We start from the raw sequence: 15,412 nt of genomic DNA on the forward strand, positions 1-15,412 counted from the left end.
GCCTGGTAACAAGGCTTTTATGTCTGGGTGTTCCTCTGGTAACACTGGGTGGAGAAAAAGAAAGCCCCTGTCAACACAGTTGTGGTTCAAAATGAGAGCCGGAGTCCTTGGAATGTAACTGTGTGTGTGTGAGGCAATCAGTCACAACCTTCTTTTGGAAAAAAATGATCAGCTGTATCCATAACAATACTCAAAACGACAGAGAGTGACTCACACTCATTTCATTGGTTTATGTACTGGCAAAAGGGTGGATTAGTTTAAGGATTAAATCATTGCCAGTTTGACATTTCTATTAAAATAATTATAGTTTTATTATATTTTGTTTTTCCACACACAGAGACATTTAAAGAGCAGCTAATGATTAAAAGCGGCATGTTGATAGATTGGAAAGGAGTGGAAAGGATTCCACTTTCTGCAATTGCAACATGTGGAGGAAAACTTTGTTCTTTAAGGCTGATGGGGGATGACTGGTAAGGAAAAAAAATCTATCCTGTCTTAGCCATCACTTCCATGTGAATATTTCAATATTATTTCACTCCATTTACCTTACTTTATTGATTTTATTCTTGACTGTAAGAATTTTTGACTAATTTGTGAGTAAAAGCAGAAACCTCCCCTTAAAAGCCTGCAACAAAAACGAAACTTCTAAACATATCCAGAAGTATTTTCCAAAATAAAGTGAATTACTAAAATTTCTTAAATTCAGCTTACAGATTTGGGGGAAACAATTTCATCAAAACTGAAAATGGCTTATGGCTTAGGGTCCTGTTGAGTTATATTTTTCTGAAAACTATTTGTTTGACTTTGGATAAAAACAATAAACTATGAAAAAGTTTTCCATAACCGTATTAGAAACTTCCATAAGCAAACCATACTTTTATTTTGAAAACCTCACCGCCTTCCTATAGTAACTGTGTTGGACTTGATCAACAGAGATACTATTAGTCTTCAGTGGGAGGAGAATCATTTACAATGTGAGGAGCGACTTTACACGCCGCGTTTCCACTATAACGAAGTTGAACTGAGGAAGAGGCAGCTTTATCCGGATAGTTTGTATCTCCTTCTACAGCCTGTGATGGAGGTTTTACTGGACACCCGCAGACAGAGAAAACTCCTCATCCTGTACCTATTTATTGGTAATGTTGCAGGTCAGTAATGCGGCACCGGTGAAGTCGGCTATAGATTTGATATTGCTGCACAGACTATAAAAAAGCAGTTTAAGTTTTATTTGCATAATGTCAGGGTTACTTTGACAAATAAGAACGCCTTTATTTAAAAATAACCTGGACTTTAACTACTACTAAGTCACATTCTTAAAACAGATTTGTCTTTTAAAAGCCACATAGACATATTAGAATATTACGTTTTAAAATTAAGCATATTAGAAATGTATCCATTTTGTTTAGAGAGAAGGTTTAGAAGACAAAACGTTCACAGCAGTTTAGGGTGTGTACTACTATTATTATTATTATTATTCAAAACACTTAAGCCACAGCATACCAAAAATAGACAATGTAGGACATGTTTAAATCCCCATGGGAAATTTTTTTTTTTGCCTTTTGTTGTTTTTACCTAAATTACATCCTCATTTACATGCGAAGTTATGCCTCTGGAGTTCATATGAATTGTATAATGTGAATATTACATACAAATTACAGTCATGTTAATATTGTTTCCAGGTAATTAACCTTGCATGACATTGTGTTTTTGTGCTTTTTATGACGTAAAGCACTTTGAAACGCCTTGCTGCTAAAATGTGCTATACAAATAAAATTTGATTGATTGATTTTTGTGTTCACATAAAATTGCTAATTTATTCATTAGCATATTAGCAAATTACAACATATTTTGTAGAAGCATTTTAAAATGACCAAATATCACAATACGTTTTGTATAGCACGGCCATTGTCTTCCAATGCAATTCCACTTGTTTCTAATCTCACTTCATTGGTCCATCTGGATTTTCTCCCATTGAAGTGAATTTCTCTGGAAGAATTCATTCTGGGCCAATCAGTGAACAGAAGGAGAAGTTGTGAAGGATGATATTTTCTGCCCTATTTTAGAATTGTAGTCTGCCTGTAGTTTTAGCAATGGCAACGGAGGAAGTGAACAAAGCCATTAAGTAATGTTTGCCCCTTCCAAATATTGACTTAACATTAACAGTCCTCTAGTTCAGCTCAGCTGAGTTCCCCTCTTGGCAGTAGAGGATTGTTGTTTACAGTGCTGGGCATTTCCTGTAAGCCTCTTAGCATAGAACTGGCGCGTCACGTCATGGCCAAACGAAGCATGTGGGTAAAATTTAAAACTCAAGTCGAGTCCACACCTTAAGCAAGCAACCGTTTCTCAGTAGCCTCGAGTCCAGAATCTTTGTACAAAGTGAAGTGTAGAGCAAGGGGCTGGTTTTTTACCAGGATAGTGTGTGTATTTTTTCTTAATTTTTATTTTTATTTTCTCCTAGCGCAATGTTCTAAACCAGACGCAGGAGAGAACATGGTTCTCACCGAAGAATCTCTCCTAAAAAATGATTTCCCAGAGGGTTCCGAGGTCACATTAGAGTGCAGCAATGGATATGAAAAAGAAAGTGGCTCTGGGATCATGAACTGCATTGATAATAAGTGGACTGAGCCAGATCTCAACTGCAAGAGTGAGTCCTGGCTGACTTGCTTATTACATCTGATGAACACAGTATCCAATATTCTTTATGTGGTCATCTACTCTCCATCTAATCTGTGTGTGTCTGTGTGTGTGTTTTTATATCAAAGAGAAAGACTGTGGTTTCCCTAAAGCAGAGCCACACATGGAATTTAATACCAGCCAGGGTACTCTGTTTGGTTCAGTGGTTAAAGTAACCTGTGAAGAAGGGTATGTATTATTACACATATTTAAATTTAGTAAATATTTGCTTAAATGCCATAGTGTTCTCTCAGAAAATCAAGTGTATGCTTTGACTTGCAGCAGTTTGACTAATCAGAGTGTTTTTTTGATTGCTGCAATACCAGCATTTATGTACCATACAACAATCTGATCTTTGTCAAGATCTTCATTTGGACATGTATGCACATTTAAAAAAAAATAAAAAATCAACAAAATTTGTAAAAAGAAAAAAATGTCAACATCAGATTGAAAATGGCTTTAGTCATAAGATCTATGGACCTGTTCATACATGTTTCCAGATTAAACTACAGTTTTAAGATAAAAAAAAATTCTACTTTACTTTTTATGCTGTTGTAAGAGGATATTTAGTTTAGTAAAAACCTGAGTGAAATGCCAGGTTTTTAAAACCTTTAATGGGGCACACCCTGTGAGGTACTTCTAACCAGTCTAGGAACGACACATACGGTTTCCCAATGGGTGCTAAAGATACGCACTACCTTGTGACCCTGCATTGATAAGTAGACGTAAGAGATGGATGTGGATTTACACTATATAATTTTATCTTATTACGGTACTTATATTCCTGAACTCACTGTTGCTGAAAATCAAAAATCATCTTCATTTTTGACTTTCCAGCATCCAGTGTTTCCAATGTCACCCAAAGCTGACTGGTGTTTCATCCACTGTGAACAAGTCTGACTCTATCTAGAAAAAATTATGCTGCCCCCATATTTTACTCTGGATTTTTTTATACGTGCTGTGTTTTTAAAACATGCCTCTTGGAATGTTGGCCCAGTAGTTCAAGTTTGATTTCATCGGCTCATACCACATTCTTCCATGAGGATTTTGAGATCATAGCCAATGTTATTTTTGGGAAGAAAGATAGGTTACACCCTACTTAAAGGGAAGAGAATAACTCTATCTGAAAAGAGTAAATGCAAAATATAAAATTAGTAGCATAATTGTTAAATATTAGGCCCTTTTCACAAAGTTGAACTTTATTTAAGGTTCATCAGACTATCATTCGTTTTTATTTCTTTTGTCTTTATGCAGTTACCGGATCAGTGGATCAAGCTACAAACACTGCCTCCCAAAAGGGTGGTTTGGAAGGGCATCATGTAACAGTAAGTGTTGTTCAGTTTGAACTATTTTTTTTTCTACACAGCTGTTGTTATTATATGTTTGAACATGTAACAGCAATGATCTTTTTCTCATTTTCTCAGTTGTTACTTGCTCCAAACCAACTGAAGTGGAAAATGGCGAACATTCTTGGAGTAGTGACAATAAACCAGAATATAAACAAACTATACATTTCACATGTAAACCAGGATACACCATGCTTGGGAATCAAAGTATTCAGTGTACCAAAAATGGCAAATATGATTCTGAGCCTCCACAATGCATTGGTAAGTTCTTGTGTTTTATTTCTGGCTTCACAGAAGATTCATTAGCCAAGACAACATACAAACAGTTTGCAAATACATTTGTGAATAATGTAAACCATCTTTCAACTACTTGTAAAACTACTCGATGTCCGGTCTATCATTTCACTACCGTATAAAACTGACAATGATCCACCCTGAGAGGAAAACCTAACCTCATCGGGACTAACTGTTCATTTTCACTTGCTTTATAGGTTTTTGAAAAAAAGTCTCTCTGTAATTCCAACATAATCAAAAAGAAAACATTAGCATGAGTTCAAATGCAAATTTTTCCATAAAAGAAGCAAACATACCTTTGTTCTTGGCATACAGAGAAATTGCAAAAGACGAGAATTTAGGATCCATTATTACATGCAATAATGTGTTACAATAATGAAACAATGCTGTAATTTGTGGTTGTATTGCATAAAAAAACACTTCAAGCCTTTCTAAGTTTGTTTACTTATAGCCTAGAAGAGCGGTTAAATAGTGGCAGATTGGAATGCAGTTCATTACTCTGAAATCCTTATTCGTGGTTCGAAATATCTTCTGGGTTTGCAGTTGTTGTTGTGCTCAAACATGCTTTTTAACAAGCATTAAAGGTGTGTCACAAGACCATCTCTGTTTGCTCTATCTCGTTTTATCCAATTGTAAAACTAATATGAAATTAAATTAAATACGTTTATTTTTAAGCTGAAGACAGTGTACACACTTTACAGCAGAAGTTGCCAAGGGATCGCCATAGAAACCTAGCACAATAACCTGGCTTTCATGTCTGAGCACTAAAGGATGAGACCATTCTTTTCTATTTGCCCTTTTATGCCTGTGCTTATCCACTGTGGGTTCTGTACTAACTGGATCATCCATTCACTCCTAAACACTTCAGAGTCCTTTACCTAAAAGTTACTTAACACTAAACTGTTTGTCACTCATCAAAATGTGTCTTGCTAACATATCATCCAATTTCAGCATAGCAGTAGTAGCAGTTTTGAATAAGAGATTGCAACATAATTAGATACTTTCTGTGAATTAAATCTACAATCAAATGCATGCTGCATGACTGTCAGTTGTAAAGTTTGCTGTGCATGTCAAAATAAAATTACCTGCATGTCGCACATGTAGTCTGTGCAGAAGATATGAATTCAGAATGATTTCAGCTAAATGCTTATTTATAGGTTTGACCACAGAAGGCAAAATTACAACAAACATTATTACAACTGCTCCCACAACAACAGAACAAGGTATAGACTGCATAACAAATCTATTTTTCCACAGTTACATGTTTACATTGTACATTGTGACATATTAACAACAGGATTTCTATAAAGTTCTGTGAAAAAGTATTTGCCCCTTGACAGATTTCTTTAAAATACTTAAATATTTATAATAATCAAAAATATTAAGAAAAAGAACTGATCCAAACTAGCCTGGCCCTTTAAGAGACTAATAATTGTTTCCCTTGTAAAATTGTTAAATAATTGATATATTAACCACATTTTTATAAAAATGTTACTCGTCACATCCCAGTCCGATTACTGCCAAGACCTGTAGAATTAAGAATTCACAAGCTAGCATGTCTTCCCTGCATACCAGGTGATATACACACTGGACGACTGTTGTGTACAAATCTCTTTTTGGCTTGTTTTCTAAGTATTTAAGCACCGTCATTCAGAAAACAGTTTTGCCTCAAATTTTTAAGCATTTGCTCAGATTGTGTAGTGCTTTCCTGCTCCTAATCCAAATAGTCACTATTGCATCTTTATGTTCTTCATGTACAAACTGAAGAAAGCTTTTAGCATTTCTGTACCCTCTGCTTGAAACGCCTTGCAAGCTGAGCTGAAACTGACAGAACTTGTTTCACTGAACGCTTTTTGCAAAATTTAAAAAAGAATGAGAATATTATATATCATTTCAACAGTGCCTGTGTTTTTCAATCTTAAATTGCCACAGTTTTTTAAATTAGTGTTGTCACAACAACTGCTTATCATTGAGAAGTCATGAAGACATATTACAGGATCAATGTAAGACTTCTATGTATTGCTATCAGGCAATTCAAAGGAAAATCAATTAATCATTTTTAAAACCCAGCACTAGTGTACATCTGGCATCTAACACAGCATTTAAAACAAATTTGCTGACTTTCAAATATGGTGATGGAATAGAATCAGAGCTCCTGAAGAGGGTAAAGACTTTTTCACAGCACTTACGTATATTTTAAATCTACTCCCTCACAATAAACTGTCCCTCATTCAGCTTTAGTTGATAATTATTTTTATGTAACAGAAACATCCACTGGTAATGGTTTGACTGCCACACCAACTTTTCACAAAGCCACAACTGTCACAGCTAGACCATCCACAAATATCTCAACACTGAAACAAGGTACAGAAACATGTTCACTTGTAATCCTGCCTGCATATTTGTTGCATGGATGTTAGAAGTCATTATTCTGATTGATTAAACACATTTGTTTTATTCAAATTAGAAAATATATGATAACTATGCTAACTTTGTCATTTAAAGATTACAGAAAAAGACCATCTGAGGAAAATAATACTACACCCAGTACTTCAAAAAAAGGTATCCAAAGTGTTCTTTTAAAAATCTCTAAAATGTGTTTTTAAGTCAAGCTGGTAGGCAAATTTTTAACATAAAATTTGTCATTGCAGCAGGTCTCAAGGTTCTTTTTTTTTCGTGATCATGATCGCATGTGTTTGGGTATGACACCGGTAAAGAAATTACATTACATTTCTAAGACAATGTGGAAGTTGAAACTCTTCAGTGTAGACTGCTGATCATAGCAAATTAGATGGGTCATAGAAGGCCTATGTGTCATTAGTGATTTTTTTAATTTAGTTCCCCATTTAATCCCTAAACTATAATAACATACAGTACAGACCAAAAGTTTGGACACACTTTCTCATTGAATTCAATGAGAAAGTGTGTCCAAACATTTGGTCTGTACTGTATGTCTTCGTCCTAAAACAATAACATGCTTTTTTTATATTTGGATTATTTGCATGTATTTGTTCTGAGACATTATACTTGTTTTTTGTCTTCTTTTTTTGACTATTTATTTTTTTACTTTGGGGCTTTATATTGTTTTTATGGCAACACATAAATTTCTTGCCAACCTTTTACCATTTTGATTCCAACATATTTCTGTGTTTTACCTGTAAACATAGAACCACGTAATAACCAACAGTTGGATATCAGTTTATTCATCTATGTAGTAAAGTATTCTGATGAATTGTAGAGCTATTATTTATCCTGTCTCACTTTATCTCACATTTAATTTAATTACATATTTTTGAAAGTGTTGTGTTATAGCCTGTTTCTAATGGTTGTGGCTTTCTTAAAGTTGACTATTATGAAAAATTTGATTGTAATCTCCTAGTGAAACTGTAATATTTCTGCCAGTACCTATTATTTATCTATTTCCTAACAGCACACCCTATAGATCATAGAACATGACTTCACACTATTGATTGTAAATAGAATAGAATAGAATAGAATTCAACTTTATTGTCATTGCACTGCCACAAGTACAAGCAACGAGATGTAGTTTGTATCTATCCAGAAGTGCTCTACGAGATATGAATATTTATTTACAGATGTACAAGACTATGTATGTATGGACTATAAGGGGTTATAGCAAGAGATATAGCTATTGTGTATAAATATAAGTATGGGAGCTATATGCACAGATTATACAGAATATACAAGAATGTTAGGGACTGGATTATAATGGCAGATAAATCTTCAGTAATCCAAATAGAATTGCTTTTGAACAGATCAAAACTGCAAAAGTACAACATGGTGAATGTTTGTGTGAAAACATTAGCAAAGAAAGATCCATAAAAGACAACCAAGTCTTAATTTTTGCTGCCAAAAGTGTATTGTTGATGTTTTATTGTAGTTTAATGTGTTACAAGCAGATATGATGGTGTAGTTTGATTTAGGGTTTGTCAGAAAACATAACATAACATACTCTATGTCTGCTGTGCGCTTTGTGTTGTTTTTATAATACTGTACTATTTATGTTATACTTCATTAGTGTCAGAATGAGTATTTTTTTATCAGTTTTCTAAAGCATTGTAAATTTTTATGTGTGTTGATGTTTAACCAAAAAGACTAAATCTGATCTTAACTGTAATGTTGTAAATCCACTAACAGCACTAATTTGTTCTTACAGAACAGAATATAGAGACTTTAAATATAAACAAAGATAAAGGTGAGTTATTCTTTTGAAATCCAAAGATGCATTGTCATTGGTTGGGCTTTGACATTATTTTGTCTGTGTCATTACAGGATATACAGCTGTTATAATCAGTGTGGTGGTTGTTACGATAGGTAACATGGATTAAAGTGTCTATTTGAAGTTAATATTACTATTCTCTATGTCTGAAATGGAAAATTATTAAAAAAAGGTATATTTTGTTTCATTTTCTTCACAGTACTCTGCCTAGTTGCATTCTTTTTAAACAAGTTTCTTATGAGAAAAAAAGGGTGAGTAATTTTATTTTATGATATTTACTAACAACTGCATCTCTTTATAATTCTTCTTTTTTCATGCTAATATTCCCCTTTGCATGTTCTGTCCCTTCAACCTCTGCATGCTCACATATAAATGCACAGTAAGGTTGACCACTTTGATTCCGTTGTAGGATATTAAATTCACTGAAAAGCACTGAAACAATGTATGAGCATTCATCTTTAGGAGTTATGTTGTGTAGTGATTTAGTTAGTATTTAATAACAAACCAATGTAAAAACAGTTAGGCATGTAGAGCTTTTAATGTCTCTAGCATTAAAAGCTGTTTAACAGCTTTTTTAAAAAAGCTTAAAATGAATATTAAAGTATTCATATTCACCAATTAAAACTCATCCTACTTTATCTCTTTTGCATTTAAGTTCAAACTCTCCCATAGATGTCATTTTTTCCCAGACTCTTTCCACTTGTTGGGTCATGAACTCTGACCTTCACTGAGGAAAGTGCACTGCAGATCAGTGGTTCCCAACCCTGGTGATCAAGGCACATCACCCTGTGTGTTTTAGATTTTTTCCTGCTTTCAGATAAAAGCAGTTTGGAAAACTCCTGTGATTCAACCATTAATTTAAATCAGCTGGACTGAAGCAAGGAATCACCTAAGGGGTGCAGGGCAACGTGTCTTGAAGACAAGGATTGGGAAATATTGCTTTTGATAAGTCGTTGATGTGCTCTTGCAGGAATTTAGCTTGTCGGCCACTTCTGTGAAGCTTTACCACCATGCCAAGTTTTGTATAGATGATAACGACTCTCTGATAAAGTCATAAAGTCTTAGAAATAGCTTTGAAACCTTTTCCCAGGCTGAAGGATGTTCAGGATTCCTTTTGTCATCTGGTCTTGAAGTGAAGACAAAACACTCAGTTTAGACTGGGCAACACAAGGTTCAAGGTTGCTAAACATTCTACTAATGTGTAATTGGGTGAAAGGGGGCATTCATTCTGTCAAATCATACTGGATTTCAGTACTTAAATATTTTTCTCAAAAATATTTCTATTACAGTGACTAACATTTAATTCCCTGGAATGTTAATTACAAATGCATTAAAACCTTTTTTTTATATAAATATTACAGCCCAATAATTCTCACACAAATTCCTTATTTGATGACATTATAGCTCATATGACACTGGAGAAGACCTGAAGCCGGAGTTATTACAGTTCCAAAATCTTTAAGTGTTCTTCTTCATTCAGGTATCAATTTTATATGTATTTTCTGACCTAAGACCATCAGAATACCAAACAATACTGTTTAACTTGTTTATGAAATGTGAAGTACTGATATGAATCTCACATTGAAACAAGAAGAAACATTACTGTTGTCAGTTTTCTTTTTTTACCACTATGGAAATGCAGTTCTGATAAAACAGTTTCTCCTTGCTTTCTTGTCTCTGTTTTTAGATCTGTTGGAAATGAACCCATCTGTTAGGACATCTACTGCAGGTGAAAGACTGCCAAACTCTGAGTGCCTTACCAACAAGCATTGGACAAAACAAGTGGCTTTCATTTATAGTTTTATTTTTGCACTTTTAATAGAAGACCAAACCTATTGTAATACTATTGTATTGTGTCACAGCTTAATATTTAGAAGCACTTTTTTATAGTCATTTTTATAATTAGTCTAAGTAAGTTGTAAATATTGTATTTCACTTAATATTTTTGTATGTCCTATTTATGTTATAAACCATTTTTCTACATGTTATAAATTATTTCAGTAATTTAAAGAACACACAGTTTAAAGTTCCTGAGAAAGCTTTATCCTTTGAGCTTCCAGGTTTTCCTGTTGTATTCCATTTTATCACAACAGAGACATAATACAAGTTGTTCAGGAAGGACACAATGGGGTTAATTCAGTTTATAGTCTGCATTGGAGGCTGGTGTAGATGCTATCTGTTATTCGCCTCCTGACTTGACTTTCTTTTCATAATTGTTTATTGTTCTCGGGTGGTTTTATCTACCCTGCAGAACAACAGAAATCCTTTTCATTGAGAAAGATTCCAAAACATCTCTACAATGTAACATTTTCAGATAAAAAGGGGAAAAAAATCATGCTTTTTAACAATAAAGCAATGTATATAAAATGTACTTTTGTGTGAATACATAAAGGAGGAAATATAAATCAAAAACTAAAGTTCTTTTATAAGCTCAGATCACTGGAAAACTATTGACGTCTACATGAGTATCCTGTTGACCCTGCGGTCCCAAAAACTGATGATTCTTCATTGTACCATGGACTTCATGCAAGAGGTCACATTTTTGTTGTTGTTTTGGAACCCTCAGAGAATTTATTTTTCCTATTTCCCCATCCTCGTGGTTTCTTACTGCAGCTTCTTCCTGTGTGAAGCCAGGCATTCACATTTAATTACTTAAATATTTTGTTGAATAACTGTGAAAAGACATAGCCAAGCCACAAATATTGTAAGCATTCACATTATATGAGCTATATGCCTTGGTTAAGAGGACAGACAGTTTATTTCGATAGAGGGGTGGTGTCTCTCAAAGGCCATGATGACAGCAGCTCGGTACAAGCTATCAGCAATCCTTCATTCACATCCCAACACTAAACGATTCTCAGTGGTACTTCTTGGACACAGTTTCCGCACTTCCATTTGGTTTCTTTCTGTAGTAAATATGCAGATTCTAACAATTAATGATTACATAACATTCTGATTATCTATGCTAGCAGTTCTTTGAGATTTAGTATTGACTACTACCCCAGCAGAAAATGACCAAAAACACTCACTGAGCATAAATAGATGGATGGTAACACAATATACAATATGGAATAGTGGTGTAACACCATTTGTTCACTTCTAAACCTCAGAGGACTTCACAAAATTTTCTGAGAGCAAATGCACACATGTAGATTCTATGAACTGATAAGGAGCTTACTGCAAAGATTGCACTTTAATTTAGGAATGTCATATTAGAGGCTTAAATACATATGTAAACCACACTAATTATTTACATTTGTAAAAAGATTTAAAACTAAATATAATTTTCCAACGACTTAACAGTTGTGCACTGTTTTGTGTTGGTCGCTTGTCTGAAATCTAAACGTTTCTGTCACAACTCCACCTACTTTCAAGGAGCACCGAGGGGGTGAAAATCTGGTAATGTGAGAACTTCAGCAAGACTGGAAGGACTGAGAAACTCATTTTTGGAGTAAAGAAAAAAATCTAAGCAACTAATCAAAACCTAAGGGAGTGGGGTCTGTTACATGGTTGGCACAGGACCTAAGAAAACTTTGGGTTGAACCATTTTAGAACTGATTAAGATTCTAAGTTATTCATACCACAGTCAAACTCATACAAATCATAATTGTTTTTCACTCATTATTCTTTGAACTGAATTTCAAATGCTTTCTGCAGCATTATTTATAAGCACTAATCTTTTAATGTCACCGACTGGTGTTTATTAATCTTGCTTAAAGCCATTTAAGTAATTCCTGTCTGGAGAATTGTTTATAAATGCATCAGAGGCCAGCAATGTTGGTCAGTATTGTAAACACTGTTAAAAAACAGACTACGAACAGTCTTTTATAAGTTTCGACTGGTCATTTTAAGACATTGAACTGCAGGTAACAAACAAAATTGTCTGCCTGGGCAATTCTTTTTTATAAAACCATTTAAGAATGGATAGAAAAACCCAGTGTCTGTTTATTCTTGTAAACTGTCTGTGGAAGTGAGCACAGCAGAGAGTAATCAGAGGCCCATTGTGTTGAGAAACATGCAGCCTAGTGTGAAGGAGACACGACCTTAACTTGGTCTGTGGATATAGTACGCTGTGTACGCTGTAACAGTAGCGTACACATCTGTGCAAATATATTTAATAATTTCAACAAATTGTGCCATAAAAATATTCCGATAGAGCATGTTTGTAGCTAGATACAAAGATTCGAAGAAAATGTAAGTTTTGCTTCTAGTTCAGATATGTTCACTGTCTCTGCCTGAGCTGCTTTCACAGTTAGCCCATAAACTAATTGCTGCTGTTTGTTATTTATTTTAACAAATGTTATGACAGTGGTATTTCCACTGGAAATCTTTCAATGAAGAGCTCCACCTTGACTGTTATTGGATCTGGCTCTGTTAGCCAGCTTGTTCTGTCTCCTTCCATCTCGATCAGAACTGCCTGATCCCTAGCAGACCACAGTGCATTGTAGAGCAAACAGCACAATGGTAAAGAGTGCTTTGCAGGAGGTTGCCCACGAGTTCAGTTAATTGTTGAAGTAAACACCCAGGTACTTAAAAACCTCCACAACTTCAATGCCTGAGGCCTGAATGAGGAAGTGAAAAGGAATGTGAGACGGTTAGGAGTGGGACAGAGCGAAGGGGGAGGTAGATTAACTATATGTAAAGTTAGAGAGAAACTGGTGAAAAACTTCACTTCCTCACAATGTATATTTTTTGCACAGTATCTCTTTTCATATAAAAGCATATTCCAGCACTTTGGGCCTGTGCGCCACTAAACATCTCTTTACCAGTAACACCTATGACACATTGTTGCTGAATCCACAACCCACTACAGCTTTAATGCCAGTCTCTGTAGTTTGATGATTATCTATCAGAACTTTTAAGAAGAAATGCATATAGCACAAATTTGAAAATAAGGTTTGCTAAAGGTTTTACTAGATTTCCACCACTGCCAGTAAAATTTTAAGTGATTGAACAACTTATGAAAAAGGGGTTTTAAGTTCCTTCAATATTTAAGATTGTTATTATCACATATCAAAAATGTGTAGTCTTATAGATAGGTTTTCAAATCATCAAGTTACTACCTTAAGGATTGTATTGAATAAGGTCACAATACACAAGTTGTTGTATAAAATTAGTAGTAAGAGGAAGAGATTTGTGGCATTAATGCCATGTCAGCAGATCTTGAAGGGTGCAGTGCAACTTAGCTTGATGCTGATTCATATTGAATCATCATTTGCTATATTAAGACTTTCAAATTTCCACTTTGCGTGTAATTTCACTGAAATACCCGTTGCCTGGCAAACAATACACCATTTGCAAAACTAAAACTTCAGTTCCTCCACATTTCACCTTTCATAGCTTCTGAAATAATGGCAACATGTATTATTTATGAGTTCATTGGTGTCTGTTTTTCTTTCAAGAACATAATAAGCTTTCTAGTTCTGTTTTTGCAGACTTAAAAGTAAATTTTCAGATGTTGCTTTATCTCAGTAAGCAACATTAGAAAGACCCAGAGTGATATTTGGAACATAGAAGAGTTTCCTCCCATTTTCATCAATTTTTTTTCCTGCTGACTTGTCTCCTTTTTTTTCCAACGTCGTTTTTTTCCGCTGCAGGAGTGAAGTTCCATACCCGCCCAACTTGGCAGCTTCCCTTCTGTTAGCTGTTAGATATTCTAAAATGCCTTCCAAAATGCAACATTTTCAGGGAAAACACTTGTTCATTTGTTTACCACTACACTTCAGTTCACATGTGAACGACAGAAATTTTTAAATCTAAAACGCTGAGCTCACAATCTAATCAACAAGTTGTCACTTAACATCTGCCCTGTTTCCACTGAAACCTCATAAATCCCTATCCTGTTTGTGGAGAACAGGAAACAATGTCAATCCATCTTCTTTGTGGAAACCCTGAAATTGTTTCCTTCCCATGTACAGTAAAGCTTCCCCAATGACTATGAAAACACCTGTATTTCTTCTCATATCCAAGCCTTATTTGAAAAAAAAGGGGTTGTTTTCTACTATAAGTAATAAATTATTCAAACTTGGTACACAAGCAAAAAAAGGAAATATTAAGACACTTTTCAGAAGTAGAAGTATTTTTAATGCTCCTCGGAAGTTTACTTGGTCTCACTCTTAAGTTTAAAGAAAGGGTTTCGGAATTCTGAGATTTAATAACGTTAATTTTCACAGGGGGATTTCAACATTTTCAAACACCTTGAGGCCCATCTTTTCAGCATCAGACAGGTCCACAAATAGGCCATTGACTTAGAGACAGAACTAAGTTCACATGACTTCCATAATCCTGTTTCTCTACAGTGGTGACAGGAAGAACTTGGAAAAACAGTTGTTAATGGTGCTGGAAAAGTTGCACCACTAGTGAACAGTTGTACCGGTTCAGTTTGCTGTGTGTTTTGGTGATTTCTTAGTTTTGATCGCTCAAGATCTGAAAAATAAGACAAAGAAAAAAACTCTTAATGAAAGTCTCTAGAATGACAGTGAATGCAACAGAGGTGTTGACAAAAAATCTTTGAACTTTTTAAGAAAAAATTACACAGAAGTAAAACAAACAATGAACAAAACGGCATTAATGATATTTGAATCTTGAAAATTGATCAAGTTTGATTTTGACTTTGCCATACAGAAGCTTCTTGTTGTCGTTTGTTCTCTTTTGACGATGTCTCAGTCAGCCATTCTCAAGCAGCCTTCAGGAATGAGATGTCATGAGGAGCTCATCAACTAACTAAAAGTGTCATTGCAGATAAAACATTGCATGTTCTCCATTTGCCCCTCGGTGGTTTGCACAACATTTCTAAGGAAGCATCAGCCGGGGGAATTACCCAGAAATCTGCTTTGACCATGTGACTGACAAACATGAC

General features: G+C 34.8%; 1 protein-coding gene across 2 annotated transcripts; it reads left to right on the forward strand.

The window, feature by feature from the left end:
• Positions 1 to 948: 948 nt before the first annotated feature.
• On the forward strand, positions 949 to 12,359 carry LOC106699726 (complement decay-accelerating factor-like). Of its 2 annotated transcripts, XM_014469951.2 has the most exons (13): positions 949 to 1,148; positions 2,459 to 2,644; positions 2,763 to 2,862; positions 3,928 to 3,998; positions 4,098 to 4,280; positions 5,471 to 5,536; positions 6,579 to 6,677; positions 6,819 to 6,875; positions 8,491 to 8,529; positions 8,607 to 8,648; positions 8,753 to 8,804; positions 9,958 to 10,033; positions 10,241 to 12,335. In XM_014469951.2, the coding sequence occupies exons 1-12, from the start codon at positions 1,076 to 1,078 to the stop codon at positions 10,013 to 10,015; spliced, it is 1,026 nt and encodes a 341-aa protein (XP_014325437.1). In that variant the 5' UTR covers positions 949 to 1,075; the 3' UTR covers positions 10,016 to 10,033; positions 10,241 to 12,335. The 2 variants fall into 2 exon arrangements, with proteins under 2 accessions (XP_014325437.1, XP_023181312.1); XM_023325544.1 differs by lacking the exon at positions 9,958 to 10,033 and having other exon boundaries at positions 10,241 to 12,359.
• Positions 12,360 to 15,412: the final 3,053 nt, after the last annotated feature.

Source organism: Xiphophorus maculatus, chromosome 20 (assembly GCF_002775205.1).
Source record: "Xiphophorus maculatus strain JP 163 A chromosome 20, X_maculatus-5.0-male, whole genome shotgun sequence".
Classification (NCBI taxonomy): Eukaryota; Metazoa; Chordata; class Actinopteri; order Cyprinodontiformes; family Poeciliidae; genus Xiphophorus; species Xiphophorus maculatus.